The sequence below is a fragment of the Vanellus vanellus genome, assembly GCF_965231255.1.
Source record: "Vanellus vanellus genome assembly, chromosome: 15".
Lineage (NCBI taxonomy): Eukaryota > Metazoa > Chordata > Aves > Charadriiformes > Charadriidae > Vanellus > Vanellus vanellus.
In genome coordinates, this window is record NC_138920.1 from 678,322 (window position 1) to 696,880 (window position 18,559).

Here is an 18,559-nt window from a genome sequence, read left to right on the forward strand (position 1 = left end):
AATTTAATTTGGTTTTTTTTTTCAGTTTTATGCTATGTTAAAGCCAAAACCAGACTGACACAGAAGAGCAAAAATCTTTGCAGTCTGAAGTTCTTAACGTCAAATATTACGGTGTTTGTCACTGTGGGTGGATAAGCTCTTCTGGTTCAGGTTGTTTTCTTGGGATAATCCATCATTTTCTGCTCAGAGGCCACAGACAAGTGGATGGCTGTGGCCTGTCAGGTTTCAGGATGGAAAGAGTAACTGCTGTAGCCAAGGTGCCCGCAGAAGCAGGGCTTGGGCTGCAGGTGCTGCCAGGCACAGCACAGCCCCAAGGCCGAGTGCTTTTCTCTCCTGTCTTCCTCATCCCAAATTGCTACAGGAACTGCTGTCGCTGCACAAATCTGGCTGCTCCCATGACATCAGCCTCAGCCCAGTGCCATGAGCCGCTCAGGACCCGCAAAGCACAAAGGATGGTTTAAAGCAGGGGGGTCCCCATTGCGGTACAGCAACTCGTGTGTTAACGCTTCTCTGACAGAGCCTGTGAGTTTTGTGCTGGGAATTTGTGGAAGCAGAGTGACTTGCTAAAAATACCACAATAGGGTAAAAAATGTGGCAGAAAATGTAGTTATCAGTTTGGGTTTATTTTTTTTAACCTGGAAATCTCACATGGGGTTTTAACATTGCAGGTTTCTAGAAGCAAGAGAAAAATGGAGAAAGCATTGAAATAGAAAGCTGCTAAAAAAAAACATCTCCAAGGTTTTGAGGGAAATAGATTTATTTTTTTTTTTTTTACCAAAACGTCAGCATAGTGTTTGTGTATTGGGTTTTGTGAGAGCACTACATTTCATTCAGGAGTTTTCATCATTTTAAAAAAAATGATGGAACCTTAGCACATCTGCCATGAGAAGGCACATGTCAGAAACCACTTCTTTCTCCGCAGAAATGATCTTTCTAGGTCCCACTGGTTCTAGATCCTTTGTTCTGCTGTTCCCACCAAGAGCATGTGGCTTTTGGCAGTCCAGGGCTGTGTCTGTGCCAATCTGTGATGTTTCTCCTTGTGCACTGTCCAGGACTCCAGCTTCAATATCCGATGTCAGTGTCCGTGGTTAACATATTGGAAACCCTCGGACGTTAGACATACCTGCCTGTTTTGGCTGACCACGGAGCGGCAGCCCTTCCCAGGGAATGGCACTCCTCCTGCACTGGCACCCACCATAAACACCAGTGCTGCCTCTGCCTGTTCTCAGTCATGTCTCAGACAGATCCCAGCCCCCTCCAAGGGTTTCTGCTCGGCTCAGCTGGATCAGTTTGGATCCAGTGTTTCCCCACACATCAAGGAAACAAATAAATGTGGGCAAATTAAACTTTGCAGCCCAGGAAGGCTCTGTCTGCCTTCTCTGGAAAGCAATTCTGGTCTCACCTGCAAAACCTTAATTTATGCTCAGCACGAGCAGTGTCGTGAACCCCACCTGGCTCGCTGCCGGGGAGTGGGATGCTGTGCCAGGGCGGGCGAGCCGCAGCCAATCTGGCAATGGCACAGGCTGGGCACTGCCCTACCCAGCACAGTGCCGGCCAGCGGTAAGCAGGAGCAGGAGCAGCGACAGTGGCAGCGACCGGATGAGCACACAAGTCCCACAGCGACTGAGTCTGGTCTGAGGTCCAGGGGGAGAGTCAGCCTGTGGGTTGGGGTGGGGGTTCCGGTCAGCACAGGACTGGCAGAGACCCAAGGGCGACGGTCTGTGATGAGGCGACATCCCTCCTGAGGAAAAGGGAGGAAGGTCCCAGCGAGGTGCCCTCCAGCTCTTTCCCTTGAAGGCCAGCCCTACAGCTGTGCTATGGAAGAGCTGGCCTTGAGCGCAGGCGGGCCACACTGCGGGCACCTCCCTTGCCCGCCAGAGAGCTGAGTTTGTTTGCCAGCCTCCCCTATCTCAACAGAGAAAACCAGGCACGTGGCGAGGCCAATGCACCCAGCCAGCCTTCTGCCTCCACTCCAGCACCAGAGGAACTGTGCTCGGAGAACGTCTCTCGCCTTGACTATAAAAGGAGGCCAAACCTACTCCGGCGAGAGGGCTGCGAGGACAGCCCCCGCGCAGGGCTGGAGTCGTCCCCTGCAGGAGACTCTCCCCTCCTCCCTGACCGGCCACCCAAGGGGCCAGTGTGGCAGCGGGGAAGGGGTGTCTCTGTGCCCGCAGGGAGGACACAAGGGCCTCTGCCTGGCGGAGGTGGGGAGCCCTCGGCTGCCTCCGCGCAGCCCACGCGGGGTCACTGCAGGCTGCTCGGCTGCAGAAGCTGTCTCTGCTGCCGGGAGAGGCGGCCATGCCGTGCAGCGCCTCGGCCCTGCCGGGGATTAGATGGGTGCCTGCACAGGTCAGGGGCGTTCACAGACTCATCTGGACACAGTCCCTGCCTTCCACACCAAAGTGCGTGCAGCAGTCCCAGGGGTGAGTGTTCTGTGTCCAGCTCTCCCCACCGTGCCTCACCCTGCCGTACCTGCTCTTGCCAGTGTTGCTGGAGGTCCCTACAGGTCTGGCTGACCTCCAAGCCTGGTCCCAGGGTGCGCACAAGGGCAGGAGATGAGGGACTCGCCAAGTCAATGTGCCTTCCTCACAACGGCACTCCACGTCTGGGCAGTTTCTACCTCTGGACAGTTTCTCACCACTTTGTTGGCCAGAGCACCCAGAGCGGCTGCAGAGCTCCAAGGAAGGATGTTCACCCTCAGCCTCTGCCCGCGGTCAGGGCAGGCACAGCCCCATCCGTGGGGCGGTGTGGGAGAGACATGCAAACGAGCGGGCACTTCTGCACCAATGCACCTAGACACCCTGCCGCTGATTCAACTCGGAGTATGGGGGGAGGCTGCAGCCCCCTTCATCTCCTCATCCCCTCGGGGGCCATCTGCCTGCAGGCGATAGAGATGCTGCTCTGTAGGCCCTTCTGCGGTCCCTGGGGCTATAGGGTCTGGCCGTCCTGCACTCTTCTGAATGGTTACCCTGCCCTGTGAGCGGGGCGGGGGCACACACCACAGGGACACCCCAGCCCAGTATTTGGGTACCGTTTGCAATTGCAGCACCGTCTTCCCCAGCAGGCACCAAGGCCAGGTCATTTCAGGGGAAGCTGTACCTCCTGGCTGAAACCATCCCATAGTTCACTACCCTCATAGGAGAGGGCCCCGTTCCTCCTCTATCCCCTGCCCTCCACATCCCCCCATGACCAACCCGGTCTCTCCTGTTGGTTGTCATCTGAATGAAGCACCAGACCTGGCACAGATGGGATGGAGGAAACGGGGCTGCGAGTGGAGACGAGCTGACATAACCCACTAATTTTCCATTGGGAGTAGTGGGTTGTAAGACCAGCCTTGGTCTGGGGCTTCTGAATACCTTCATGGATTTGGGCCCTGAATCCTGCCAGCACCCAACCTCGACAGCTGAGGTCGCACAGTCCTCAAGTCCTCACTCCTCAGACACAAGCTCCCTTTATGGTACCAGTAAACACTAAGCACTTCAGACAAAGTGGGATGGCCTTGATGGTCAGAGGGAGGAAGCCTCAGGTGGAGGCCTGGGCAGGAGAAGCCCCTGGGAGATGCAGGTTCAAACCTTCACAGGCTAGACAGAGTCCTCAGCTAGTGCCTCTGCTTTGAAAGGAAAAGTCCAGCTGATGAGTGAATCCATGTGTCCCAAAAGATTTCCTGCACGGCCATCTGGAAGCACTCAAATCCAGTGGAGTCCATCTGTGGTCCACCTCACTTGGAATGGCTGGGCTTTTCCCTGCTGCCTCTTCACGCTTGAGATGGTTCCCCAGCTGCCTTCACCCACACCCACTCTCCACTATTTACTATGGTTGACAAATGCTACAGGACAAGAGGAGCTCTAAAAGCAATACTCAGCAGCTAAATCAGCTTCCTCCATCTTATCATTGATGGCTGTCCCACAGACAGTCCACGGGTGTGCCGGAGCCTGTGTGCCGGAGCACTAAGCCCTGCTTAGTGCCGTCTCCACTAGCCGGTTCTGCTGAATCCACCAGTGCTTTGCTGCGCCCACATCAAACCCGCACTGGGGCAGCGTCAGGACAGGGACCCTCCCGTCTCTCCTCCCTCCGCGCTGCAGGGCTTCTGGCGCAGGCTTGCCTGTTCCTCTGGTCTCTCTCTTCCACAGGGCTTATTTAGTGCAAAGCTCAACGTGAGGATTAGGCTAAAAACCTACATGAGGATTAGGCTAAAAACTGGCCTCCCACTGCCCTGCATTTTAGGGGAGGTGGCACAACCTCTGGGCACCTCTGGTTTGAGGGAGAAATGGAGTATCTCTGGTGGGCCAAGAGGAGGGAGACTACTCACATTTGCAAGGGGAGGAGAGACTGCAGGAAGGTTCTCTACCAGGAGGGGTGGTGGGTGAGCAGGATAGGTGGCCTCGTGGTTACCACGTCATGTAAAACACCAGACAGTTGCCAAAGCTGAACCTACAGAGAGGTTGTCCTGGTTTGAAGTAAAACAGGACCAATTTTGTTCAGTAACTTTGCTTCTTAGCTGGGCCTCTTCTAATTACCGAAATTAACAGCATATTGTGCGGACAATGTTCACTCTCTCAGAGTGATCAGACCTGTGTTTACAGCGGATGCCCAGGCACGATGTGCAGAGAGGCTCCTGCTTATACTCATTGCTGTAACACCCCAGGGCAGCTCACTTTGGTACGTGCCCCGTTGGAGGGTCGGAAGCAGAAAAGCGTAGAGGGGTCCCACCTGCGGGGAGGAACGGACAGGACAGGTGACCCAAAATTGACCAACAGTGTATTCCATCCCATCTGCCTCATGCTCAGTGCAAAAGCTGAGGGATCAAAGGGTCAGGGCTCTTTCTTCAATGGCCGATGACTGAGGAGGACTCTGTCTGTTCATCTGCCTGTGATCCCGATCATGAATGCAGATCCGGAATCCAGTTCCCGTCCGTCACTGAGTCCAGCCTGGGACTGCCCCAGTGCCAGCCGATGTTGTGATTGTCATCTTGGGAGCTTGATGCGGTTTTGTATATATTTCATTATTTCCTTTTATTTTATTATTAACATTTAATTAAAGTAGTTTAGTTCCTTCTAAACTCGTAAGTCTCCTTTTCCCTCCTCTGCCTCTCTCTTTGAAGAGGGGTAGAGGGGAGCATCCGTCAGTCCCATCTGGGGTGCCCCACGTCCCCAATAGCCGATTTGGCCTAAACCATGACAGAGCTCCAAAATTTACCCGTGATCCCTGAACAGCTGCCCAACCTCTTCAGGATCTGAGGTGGAGCGTGGACAGCAGACCTGAGGACATGGTATCTGTCAGCTGCAATCAGTAGCTGTGAGAATTGCTTTTACCATTTTTGTTTGCAGATTCCCAGGACACAATCACAGAGATAGCAAAAGGCTCACGCCAGGCTCTGTGAAAAGGAGATTTAAATCAGCCAGGAACTCAACAGCACCAGCAAGGCACCGCAAGGGTGCTGGCCCCATCAGGACACATCATCCTCCCCGACCAGGGGCACATCTCCTCTCTACAAGGAGCCAAAGACAAGTGAGCCGTGTCCCCAGCTGCCCTCTGGCACAGGGTCTTACTGCGCTGCTGGTGGAAGCTGAGAACAAACCACAAGCTCGTTATAAGCCCAGCTGCTACTCTGGCCATTGATTTTTTTAAGTGACCCAGGTATCAGGCCAAGGTGACTGTGGGAGCAAGTCATCAAATCTCTGAGCCTGAGCTGAAGCACTTGGTTTGTGGGCTTTTTTTGATTTGGCCAAAATCAGCTCATTTCACAGCAAAGCCTTGGGGAACACTTAGACATCAGGCTACAAACATCCAGCTAAGGCTGCACGAGGTTATGATGCTATGGGTGTTCCTTCTGCTCTTGCTTGTCATTGCCCCTCTCCTGAAGGCTCCAGACCACTGTCGTGCCAGCAAGGCTGGCATGAAGACCCAACAATTTGGCCAGCACAGGTCATCTTAAACTGCTGGAGTGACCGAGCAGCCCTTACCGGGGCCTGAAGTGCACCATCTTTTCCCAGTGCTGCCAGGACAGTGACCACCCCTTAGAGCATCAGCAGCACTGGCCAGAGCCAGGGCAGTAACTCATCACTGTGTGGCTGAAATGGCACAGTTGGCGCTTGCGCTGCAGCCCCACCGCAGTGTGCAACCAGCATGAGTCTGGAGCACCAACACAGACCCAGCTGCTCCTTGGAGAGGGGATGGGGGAAAGATCAGAGAATCCTCCAGGCTGAAGATAAAAACGTCCCAGGTGGGTCAGCCTGACAGCCTGTCTAACCACATCTCCAGCAGCAGACTGCGCAGGGGAAGCACGCGCGCATGGCCACCTCCTGCAGTCCACTTGCAGCACCCACAGCTGTTGGATGAGGGATATTAGCAGCATCGCCCTCTTACCCTCTTACTGCCCATTTGTGGAGCTATTGCCCATAAACTTCTCTGATCCCTTTTTGACCCTGAAAGGCTTCAGAAGATCCTGCATAAATAAGCATTGGCCTTTATCTGGTTTCACCTGTTCTCTTCCAAGTTTCATTGAGTGTCCCTTAGTAGCTGCTGGAGAGTTAAGGACAACATAACAGCCCACAGTTTGGTTTCCAAAGGCTTACCTCATGCTGTTTCCCAAACATTATTCATGAACACTGACATCCAGCTGAAATCTGCAGCTCCAGGCAGACATGATCATGCTTCAGAATTTCACAAAAAAGACAAGAGACAACCATGGAGATTGTATTTATTATTATAACAGAGGAGAGGCTGCTTTACTGATTCGTATTTACAAATCTGTTGGCAAAGAAAATAATATCCAGTGTAATTTATTAGCCTATTTTACAGCCCTGGCGAGAAGCATTCATTTGTAATAGCAGCAAATGCCTATGGTTTGATTGCCTGCTACAGCTAAGTGCAAGGAATAACATGGATCACCTACGTGGTGGCTGGCTGCAGGCAAAGCCCGACACAGGCACATGCGTCTGCAGCCTAAAGAGGGGGGCAGGCACTGCATGGCTCCTCCACCCCACGGCGGGGCAGGATGTGGCACCCCGAGCCTGTTCAATGATTCAAATTTCAGTACAATATGGCAGAGCCCGTAACCCCCTGCCCGTTGCTAAATTTCTGGGAAAGTAGCGTCATATCTGAAGTACAAGTTGTTCAGCACTTCATAAAGCCAAACTAAGATGACTGGCTTTGAAGGGATGGGATGGGATGGGATGGGATGGGATGGGATGGGATGGGATGGGATGGGATGGGATGGGATGGGATGGGATGGGATGGGATGGGAGTGCGAAACAGATCCTGGCACATTTTTTGAGGCATGTTTGACAGAGCTAATCCTGACATGGGAGCAAGATTTCCTAGCCCACTGTACCACAGAAGCATCTGGTACGAGGAGAGGAACCGTGACTCTTGTTCAGCTGGGCACAAACTGAACTCCAGCTGTGGAGTCCATCCCAGCAAACGTGTGCCCTGGAAACCCCGTTCACACGCATCCATAGATCCAGTAGGCTCGGGGCACTCTGCACGGCACCCTATGCCCAAACTTTTTGTAGATTTGGACATCAGCTTTAAACCTCACTGCTGGCAGGGCTTGGCTCCCCACTGCGACCAGGAAAAGATGATCCCAGGTCCTCACTTGAAAGGGAGGGGGATGCAGAAATGCAAAAGCAACGTTGGATGCTACCGGCAGACTTAGCATTGCATGAGTAATCCCAACACACAGCTTTTTGCAGCAGGCCTGCCTCCAGCTGGGAAAACACTTCAAAGGAAGAGAAGAGTAACACCAGGATGCCACCGAACTGGAAAATGCTGCTTGCTAAGGAATGCGCAACAGTACCCAAAGGCTGCAGGGAAATCCATGCGCTGCCTCTGAAACACACTGTCCTCACTTCTGGCGGCACATGGGAAACCGCAGGGGTTTGACAGCAGCAGTGAGAATGCCGAGCTGCCCGCCTGACACCACCCCTACACAGGCTCCACCACACCTCAGCCCCTCAGACCTGCCTCTTCCCTTCCCAACCCCTCTGCAAATGACCTGGGAATTTGGTGGGAAGAGCACACATGACTCCAGGCTGTATCAGCATTTCAGGAGCACACAGCAGTGCTGCTGCCCTGCCTGGAAGGGCACATGTGAGCACAGGAGCGCTTCTTACTGTCGGGGACCTTCCCTGCTCTCTTTAGACTTGGGCTGAACCAGAAGGGTGGACAAAATGGGTACTCAGTTCCCAGCAGAGTGGTCTGGGAAGGACCTGGTACCAGGAAGGGGGGATACTGGAGCCGTGGAGGCTGCTCTGAGCACGGTCTCAGGTGGTCTTCAGCAAAGCTGGTGTAAGCTCACGCTGCCCATAGCAGAAAGGAGCTGCAAGGCCGCTGGGGTTACTCCTCCAGAGGATATGGTCCTCGTTAGAAGGATGCCAAAGAGGTTGTTTATCTGTTTGTTGTCAGGTGCGCGGCCTTCCTCTTGTCCCAAGCCCCCATGGCGTGGGTGGGTGCTGGTTTAGCTCAGCACAGGGCTGGTCCCACATGCTGACTACACGCTGCTCTGCAGCTCTGAAGCTGCCTAAAGGCGGTGATGTGGATGCTGTGCAGATCCGGCCTGCCAGAGCTGCTGGCTGTGGGCTGTCTGCCTATCCAGCTACCAGCAGCAGAGGCTCAAACACCTCCTCTCCCTGGGCTGCAACGTGCTTCCACTGACCAGGGCAGTCCAAGGAACCTCTCTGCCTCAGCGAAACCCCTGCACCTTCGCATCCCTCTACCAACAGCATCGGGGGGTGTCCGAACAACCTTCATGCCTCCAACCAACCATCTGCAGAGGTGAACCAGGCTGGCTCCATAGCAGTGGGATTATCCCCAATGAGGCAGCATCTCCCGCAGGACCAGCTCATGCCACAATACACGAGTGATATCCTCCTACCTGAAGCCAACTCTGCCGCCAGAAGGGAGATGGAGAGTCTCGCTGCTCCAGGTAGCAGTTTCTCATGGATGTCACAGCCCTTTCAATGAGCAACCAGTCCTGCGGCTCCAAGGAGGAGGGCTGTCCCCCTCTGACACACACTGGAAGGCCAGGAATCACTGACTCTGGCTTGGCATGTCCAAGAACTTCCTGGTGCTGAACATCCTCAACCTTCCAGGAGTCCTTGTCCTCGAGGTCATATGCTGGGAGACGCTCAGGGGCTAACCCAAGGTGTGACAACAGCAAGGACAATGCAAGAAACCTAAGTGGAGGGGAGAAAACTTCGGGCACATAGTGACTCCCCAGAGCAATGTTCTGGACCCCAGGGCCAGCGGCTCAAACCAGCCCTTTGATGAAGCTCGTGTCCAAATGCACTATCAGCATGCGAAGAAAGGACATTTCTTTGCGTGTGTTCTCAAAGATAATGCGAGGGTCGTCAGACTGACAGCGCAGGCAGTTGGGGGCCATCACCATGGCCAGGTTATTCACATCCATCTTCGTTCTGCCCACATTTGATGGCTGAGCAAAGATCTGCAGATAATAAGAAGACAGTCAGGTGGAGCAGAGGAAAAAGGCAAGAGACTCCAAACGCATGGCCTAAGAAGAGGTGCAAGGACAGCAGAGATGTGGCCTCCCTGAAGGACCATGCCCCAACAGCCACACATTCACAGGGGAAGACCACTATGCTCTGACATAGCCATTAGCGTGGGAGCCCCAGCAGACAGGGAACATTCTGCAGATCTCAACCTTTGAGACCGGCCCCATGTCCTACAACATCAGAAACACAGTTTATTGCTTCCAATAAGGGACAAGGCCAGCAGACCCCCCTCCATCAATCACCTCAAATGCAGGTGAGAGGTCCTGAAACCCTGCTGAAACCCACCACAGCTGTCCCACTAACCGTGCCCCGTGTGCTCCAGGCTCCTGGCTGGCAGCAGGGGTGCAAGACTGCGGGGGCTGCCTACCTGCAGGAAGTGTATGAGGTAACACAGCACCAGTCTGTTAAGCTCCGGCAAAAGCTGCACTACGGCCACGGCAGCGTCGGGGTTCTCATAGTTGCTGATACACTCTTTGTAGAACTGCTGGGGGATCACGGGCTCCTCCAGCTCCCGATACCAGAGCTTGAGAAGAGAGGCTGGGCGGAAAGCAGGGTGCGTGAGAACATCTCTGGTTATCCCCCCCCCCCACCTTCAGAGGCAGACTTGGCAGCGAGACTCAATGCCTCAGGAAACAGAGGGCAGAGGAGGGATTCTGCACTTGTGCTGTTTCTTCTTGTTTCAGCCTTGGCTGTGAAATTCTCAGCCAGCCAAACTGGCCAGTTCGAGGGAAAGGCTGGCTCTTCTCTACCTGCTCCTCCAGCGAGCGGCTCTGGGGCCGCCTAAAGGAGAGGACAATGAGACCTTGGAGCTAGAGGGCTGCTCCTGAATGACTCCCAGCTGCTGTGCGCACTGCCCAGCTTGCATGGCCTCACTGCACCAGAGCCAACTGGAGGTAGAGGTTCCCCACCCCCGTGTTTTTAATATGGGCAGTATTTGGAAAGGCCGTGGAAAGGCCCAGAATGAAAACCCAGTGGGTAAAGACAGCCCGTGTACACGTCCCCAGGCAGCAGCACACCTCCTGGGCTGCTCCCGCGCCTTCCCCTCCGCACCACACCATGGCTGAGGCTGCAGCGCGCACGCCTGCCGCCTTCCCGTACCTGGGATGTTGGGGTCACTGAGGCTGCTCGGGATTCTCCACTGATCCACCTGCAACTTCAAGGCGTTGACTTCATCAATGTCTCCAGGTATCCTGCAAACAGAGACACAGCAAAGGCGCTTCAGAGAGCGAGCAGATGTGCCTGGTGTGGCGGCTGGCTGGCAAACCGTGGCTCCAAAGCTGCTTCTGGGTCCCCAGAGAGAAGGGAGCACCCACCAGCGGCAGCTACAGAAGCAGTTCCTCAGAGAGAACAGGTTGCCTGGTTTTAGACACAGCTTTAAAGTGGGGGTAGAAGAAACACTCGTCTCCTTCCCACTAGCTCAGACACCAATTATTGTTCTGTCCTCAGGGACTATTTTCTGTAACTAGGCCTCTCTGCAGCACGCTCAGGCCAAAGATAAGAAGCACCTTGGGCTAAATATAACCCTTATAAGGCAAAGTTGAGTCTTTTGCTAGCTACTGTTTAAGCTACTTAAATCAAGTTTAGCTACTGAAAAACTAACACAAACCTTAAATAAAACAAAAAAACACAAAATAAAAAAAAAAAAACAAACCCAAACCAGAATACCCTATGTTCACCATACAGACTCTCTGTCTCTCTTGACTCCTCATGTCTTGTGCATCATCAAGGCTGATGTGCTGCGTTTGATGAACTGCTCTGCCCGGGCCCCAGGAGCTCGTCCCTTCCCTGCGCTGGCCAACTATTACTGTAAGTTGATGAAAGTTCAACGCCTTGCCTGGGTACGTGCTGTCCTAAGTAGTTCAAGTCACATCTACGCTGTGCCCTCTGTGCTAACGTATGCAAATGGACTAATGCTACTTTGAGAGGCGATTCCTGAATCTGGGAAAGACTGGGTTTTGTCCGATCCACGGCAGAGTGCTATTCTCAGGGACAAGCAAGCACGTGGAGGTCAATCTTGACTTCTCAGCTTTGAGGACTAACGTGTGGGTGGCTCAAAATTAACACAGTGCCCCAAAAGCTCACCTGAAAATCCCCTCTGTCTGTTCTCCTCCCAGAGCCAGGACCTGCTGCGATAGCTGTGTCTGCACCCAGGGCAGCTTGTTACCCGGGTACATGTCCTGCTGCCGCAGCATGATTTCCTCCAGAGAGCTGCCGAAGAGCGATGGTGTCACGATGGCATTCCTGGCATGTGTTATCTCTTCCACTGTCGGTTTACGGAGGCCCTGAGGACAGAGAAAAGCTCAGCGCAGCTCTGGCACAGCCATTCCACAGAGAAACAGTGACCTGGGGATGGTGGCGATGAGCGGCCAGGGTGGAGAGAGCTGCCCATGCACGCGGACACCTCGCTGACCTCCTGGCAGCAGGGTTCTTGCTCTGCAGCCTCTACCTCCTAAAACTGCGGGGGGTGTCAACTCATCAGGCCCAAGAGGAGCAGAGAAGCTGCTGCATGTTGTCAGGAGACCACTTTGGAGAGTCTGGGCTGTTTTTGCAGGGATTCTGTTGCGGTCTTTTGCAAATCAGGGGGACTGCTCCAGCTATAGCTCTAAATGCTGGTGTGGTGGGAGGAAGGATGGACCCCAGCCCGTCCCCGGCCATGGTGAGGTCAGCAGAGGGCATGTGTATACCTCCCTGGCGCCGGGCGAGTGCTTGGCCACGGGACACCTGAAAAACAGCCCTTTGGAGAAGGGAATTCCAGGTATGTCCAACTCCAGGGAAAGCTTCACTCTCAGAGGTGCTAAAGCTCTCTGAAAAGCTGGCACTGGGACCTGTTGCTTCTGAAAGACGCTGACACTTGAAAGGGGCTTTGAATCTCCCCTGGCAGAGACTCAGAGAAACGCTGAGCGCTGTCACAGGGGCGACAGGCTGCCCAGCACGGCGGCCATCCGCAGCGACCCTGCAGCCAAGCGAGAGGCGCAACAAGGGGAAAGCTCCTGCCGACCCCTCGGAGGGCGGCAGCCACCAGGGCTGCAGTTGTGTGTGATGCGTGTCCGGACGTTTCCTGTCCTGCCCCTGCAGGGATGCCGGGAGTCCTCACCCCTCCCGAGGTATTTCAGCTATTTGCTCGCTGTACATGGAGTCCAGATGGCAGGGAGGCCCCAGAGGGATTTACAGAAATAAAAGATGACCGGATCTGGCTAGGAGACCTAGGACGGACAGGCTGGGGCCGCCTGCCAGCTTTCACAGCCCCGCGCAGAACCGCGTGGAGGAAACAGGGGAGGGGGATTTCCAGACAAGGCAGAGCAGAGAGGCTCCCCTCCACGGCAGCCACCGCCGCTGCGTGACTTTTTGAACTGGGTATGAACAACTCTGCACTAAACGAGCTGCAAGACCCGGCCCATGGAAGCTCTCAGTGGCAAAGGAGACCCTTCCCTCACCAGAAACAAAACAAATGATGGGCATCCCCTGCACAGACAGCTCCCCTTACCCTGGAGACAGGTAAACACCTGGTTTGTCCACGTCCCTAAGGCCAGGAAGCACCCAGCGGTGCGGCTGCCAGCAGGGCCGGCACTGCTGTCTGCCAGGATGGTGGGACCCGGGCAGCAGCCTTCTCCCACACGTGCGTGGGTGACGAGCCCTGAGCAAGCCTCCCCCGCTCGCTCTATCTCCATTCCCCATCGCTGAATCAGCGGTGACTTCCGAGAGTCACGGGACTGACTGCTCTGGGACCTGGGATGCAGAGTGCCGTGCCAGCAGCCTACAGGCACCGGAGCCGGGGCAGCCGCTCACCTTTTTGCCTCCAGTGACGGCTACTTTCTGGAGTTTCCGGTAGCAGTATTTGGCGTAGGTGCTGATGGGCAGACCTGGTGGGAAAGAGAAACAAGCGGTGAGCCCACAGTGCTGCGCACCCACCACACCAGAGCCCTTCAGAGAGCGGCAGTGCAGCAGTTCACATCGGCACAAACAGCCACCCCGTCTTGTGCAGGCAGAGCAGAGAGACTGCCGAAACCTCACACTGAGCACCCTGAAGCCTGCAGCCCCATGGCAGGCAGCGTCAGCGCAAGTCGGCGCTTGGGCTTGAAGGGATTTGTCTTCTGAGTCAAGGCTCGCAGCTCTGCACCTCCCAGCCCCGCTCCTGCAGATCTCCACCTCTCGTGCAGGCAGCCTGACCCTGTCCTGACTCAATGCAAGGTACCCGTTTGGCATTCACAGCCCGGGCACGCATGCAAGCATGAGTTCTCGCTCCCGGCGACGCGGCTGGAGTTCCACGGGTCCCAGACACAGGGCTGGGTATTTACGTATTGCCAGATCTCAGCCAAAGAGCACGCAGAGCCAGCCTCCTGCCAGGAAAGATTTCAAAGTGTTTTAAAGAAATTCTTTATGATTCAAGAACTGCAGTCCTGGGCTAGCGAGAGAGGCAGCACCAGAACCAAGACAGTCCTTGCTCAGGATGCAAGGAGAGGCGTGGGAAGGTGGCAGGGTCTCCCTCATCTTCCCGAAGCCCTGCAGAAGGCTTCCTCACTCTCCTGCCTGCAGCCTCCTCCAACCCAACCCTATACTGTGAGGCTTGGGTGTGCTCTGCAATACGAGGAAAAACAGACACACCGGAGCTTAGGAATTTCACTGCAAAAGCTACAGCCCTCCGCAAGAACGGCTGCTCCGGTTGCACTTGGTTCAGCGAACTCTGAGGGTGAGCGGAGCCAGGATTCACAGAGCTAATCCCCCCGTGACACCAAGAGAAATGTTTGCACTGACAGAGCACTGATTGCTGAGAGAGTTTTTCCAAAACCGTTGGCCTTTTGTTCTTTTTCCAGTCAAACCCAAATTGCTTGCTGAAAGCAGTGAATAGATCTGCCCTATTTGATTCCCTGCCAGGCTCAAAGCTTGCAGCAGAGTTCAAAATACTTGTGGCTTTTAAAATCTACATTCTGGTCAGATGCTGCGTATTTCAGATCAGCCTTTCACACAGCCCACGGCTTAGGTAAGCTGCTCAGAAGCCTGGAGTTCCTCAAATCCCCTCAATGCAGAGGGAGGACAAGGTCTTGCCAAGCAGAACGACAATTCACAAAGGTGAGAGATGCGCTTTTCCCTGTTCTCCTCTCAGCCAGCAGACAAACCACAGTCCTTGTCTCCCCAGGACAAAACAAGCACCCCCTGCCTCAATCGACCTGCTTGACTGTCACAGCTGGAGCAGAGCCTCTCCGTAATGCTGCAGCAATGCTGAAGGAGGTACAACAGCATCCCCCTCCGCTGCAGCAATGGGAACCAAAGTCAGTTTTAAGAAGTTCTCTCTTTTGGGAATAGCTAAAGTAAAATATTCCCTGTATGCAAAATTCCTGCTAATGCCAGGCACGATTTATAATGGAAACGTCTAAGGATTAAAGAATATAAAACCGGTGAGCTGCTTCGTGATGCTTCACTATTCCAGGCTACGGCTTCTGTTGTTAAAATGCGCAGATGCACCCTGATGCAAGTGTCATCCGCTTCACGAAGGAGGGAATGAGAAAAAGACTGGACTGTGTCTCTGCATCACAACAATTACGCGGGAGGCAGCACATTGAATGTTAATAATAGGAAATGTTTTTTTCACACTGTAATTAGCCCATGAAACCCATAATCACCCGAAGAGTTTAACAAGGTTTGCAAAGGAGCTAGTTGCCTTGAAGAGCCTGCACGGCTGATGCGTGGGCAGCAGCCAGACCCGTTTGCTTGAAGCCTGTTTTGTACTTTCCCAGAAAGTTCCTTGATAAAGCCTAAAACCTACATCCTGCACTTTCTGCAGTGAGGCGTCCCGCTCCCAACGATGACCAAGCTGCAGCCTCTGACCTGAAGGGGCCACATGTGGAGCCGACCAAATTTCAAGCAAATAAACTGAAAACTAAACTTGCCCTGTGCACAAGGGGCTGGACTCGTTACTGCCCACAGACCTGAACCACGAAAAAAGCAGAGGGAGCCCTGAGGAACGGGGTGACCAGCACTCTGCCGTGGTGGGCACAGAACGAACGGCTCCTGCCGGGGCTCACACCTTAAGCACGTGGCGTGCAGCCTCCCTGCTACGTAGCAGAAGTCACCTGCCCCGATGCGAGGGCTGCCGGCTCCCACGCAGAGCGAGATGGGCGAAGGAGATGGGGAGAGGCCGGGAGGCAAGTGGCGAGCTGCAGAGGGAAACGTGAGGGAGAGGAGCAGAATGTAGCTTTAGCCTCTGTTTTTCCAAACCGGAGACTTGACCATCCGGCTGCTTTTAAAATGCTCAGCTAGAGACCGGCTCCTGGCATTTAGCTCAGCACGGACAGTCAGTTCCGCTAACAAGGGGGCCAGGTACTCCCTCCGCTCCCCAGCTCACACCCCTCGGCACGGGGACGGCAGCTTTGCCTGCGTGGGGTGGAAAGAGCTAATACTGAAGGCAATTCCACTTCTCTGAGCACATCATGAGTCCATGAAATCCAAGTTGATCTGTTATTTCCTGTGGTACCACAGCAGCCCCAGGAGCTTGGGAACAGAAGACTACCGACAACCCACACAGTGAAAAATAGTTTGCAAAGGAAAATATTTTTCCATGTGCTGGCCTAGAAACACATGCGAAGAGCTTCTTAAAGAACCTCTTTTATAACAAGTTAAAATCAGGCAGGGCACACGCAGGAGCATACCTTCTGGAACAGACTTGAATGCTCTTGGGCCAAAAAATGTCTTAAAAAATGCAGCAAACAATGTGGATTCAGGACCTGGCCACGGGACACTGCATGAGCACAGCACGAGCTGTTGTCTCGGTATTTCTCCGATCTACCGTGGCCTCTCTCGGACCTCAGCCCGGCACAGTCAGAGCAGCCTCTCAGACTGGGTCCCCATCTTGCCGTGCTCTTCAGCGCAGGGGTAGGTGCCTCCTGAACAGCTCAGCTGGGCTTTGCACCGGTGCCGCTCTCCTGGCTTAGATCTGCCTAGGCAACCCCATTTTACGGCAGTGTTTTAGTCCCTCCTCCTCACACCACCAGTGCATCTTCTGCATCCCAGCAGTGCTGCTCCACCACCATTCCCTATGTGGGAAATGCTGTGCTTCATCAGCCCAAAGGGCCGTATGAGTCAGCAGCCTGTATCTGCCACCAGCAGGATAAGAAACAGATACAGGATGTCTGAAAAATGAGTATTCCCCTGCAAAAATCTCCCGGCTAACAGCAGCCAGTGCTGCACCTGGAGCATCAACCATCAACTGATAGACCTCCCTTCTTTGAATTTGTCCCATTTCTTCCTGAAGCTGTTTATGCTCCTAACGTGCACAACACCCTGCTTTGCTGACTCTTAACAAGTTAATTTTGTGCTTCAGGACAGAGCGCTCTTAAGACTGCTGCCCAACAACAAAACGAGGTGCTTTCCAATTCTTCTGCTGTGATAAATGACAACAAATTTTCTTCCTCTCGCCTTCCCAAGGCAACCTGCAGTTTCTTTCAACCCACTGACCTTCTCCCCTCTTCTGTCCTCCAGGTCCAGCTCCTGTGGGGCTTCCCCTGCCGCACTCATCAGCCCTGGAGGGACCACAGGTGGGACATGCGGCGCGGGCACAGCACGACTATGGCCGAGTGCTGGTTTGCTCTCTATCCCTTTTTTACAAGGTCCCAGTCCTCTGTTTAGTTTCTGACCTCTTCCCAGCACCGTGTATACCTTTTAGGAAATTCATATACAGGGTGCAAAATGTCTTTCCCTCCTTGAGACAGCCACGAGAAGCCTGCCGCCGCACGTGCAGTGAGGGGCATCTCCCCCGTGTACAATACTTTGCTTCTGTTGACGTGATTTTCTCTGCTGCTTGATCGCTCAGTTAATCACCATTGTGAGATCCCTCTGCCCCTTAGTTTTTACAATCCTGAATAATTTTGTACCAACATCGAGCTGCCAGCTCATTATTTGCTTCCTTGTATAGACCCAAAGCCCAGCTTACATTCCTGCAGGATCAGCAGACAATCCCCCTTCTGCAAACACACCATTTATTTCTACCTGTTATTCTTCTGCCTTTCAGTGGGTTACCGATCCATGAAAAGATCTCACACCACCTTCATATTTCATTTACTCACAGAGAATTACGCTAGAAGACAAAATTGCAGAGGTAAGTGTGGGAAACTTCAAAATTATTTCTTTGGGTGCATGTCAGATGATAAATGTTTACTCACTCAGGTGTTTACTTACAAGCTTCTGCACCGAAGGAAGTGTGTGTGTGTGTGCAGGGGGGTGGGGGGAAATCACTGCTTTAACTCCATTTTTCACTGAAAAACTTACATACATAATGCCTACGTATCTACTGTTCAGTTCTGTTTGAAGACAGTACATTTAATTTCCTTATGGATTTCTCTGCTAAATTGCTGCAACAGCATCCATAAGCATCTAAATATTTCAGAGCCACTAATGAACTACTTCTCACAACAGCCTTACAATGTCAGGGACCTGCGTCCTACCAACCCCTCACACAGCCGGCAAGTGGGGCTGCTGGAGCAGACGTAGGCATCCCGAGGAAAAGCCTGATCTTTCCAGCCAGCAGCAGATAGAAAGAACCTGGTGTGTTCCTGCAGATCTCCCCTTACTTCAGGTGCAGCTCCGAGGTCAGGCCCCAGAAAAATCCTCAGCGTTATCGGTCACTTGTGAAAAAGCTGGTTCAAGTGACCTGCCAGCCCTCCTGCCTCCTTTGCCGTGCTCCTCGCCATCTTTGCAGAAGCCAGCCGGAGCCTGCAGAGCAGCTCATTTATTCTAAAGCCCCAGTTCACTGCCAGAGCAGGTCTGTGTGCCAGGAAGCACAGGGTCCAGCGAAGGGAACAGCCTGTGACCTGTCACCAGAGCCCCAGCTGAGGCCACACAGGCACTTCTGACTTGCAAGTGCTTCATTCTGGAAACTCACGAAGCTCTCCTGGCATGCCTTTTTCATAACATTTCATATATATATTATGTATATATATTTTATTTTAAATTAATTTTTTATTTTTTATGTAAAAACTACCTCTGTCTTCCTAAGCACAACTCCAGCACACGCAATAAAGACAAGCAATTGCACAAAGAACCTGCTCAGCCCACAG

At 53.5% G+C, this 18,559-nt stretch overlaps 1 protein-coding gene across 1 annotated transcript in view; it reads right to left on the reverse strand.

Annotated features, from left to right (window-relative positions):
* Positions 1-6,704: 6,704 nt before the first annotated feature.
* LOC309678291 (rho GTPase-activating protein 39-like) overlaps positions 6,705-18,559 on the reverse strand; it is a 58,783-nt gene continuing 46,928 nt past the window's right edge. Inside the window, exons 6-10 of the mRNA XM_082491282.1 lie at positions 13,299-13,372; positions 11,595-11,794; positions 10,611-10,702; positions 9,880-10,049; positions 6,705-9,445 (exon numbers count right to left, since the gene is read on the reverse strand). Coding sequence (XP_082347408.1) covers positions 9,251-9,445; positions 9,880-10,049; positions 10,611-10,702; positions 11,595-11,794; positions 13,299-13,372 — 731 coding nt within the window. The 3' untranslated portion in view covers positions 6,705-9,250. The remainder of the gene's footprint in view (positions 9,446-9,879; positions 10,050-10,610; positions 10,703-11,594; positions 11,795-13,298; positions 13,373-18,559) is intronic.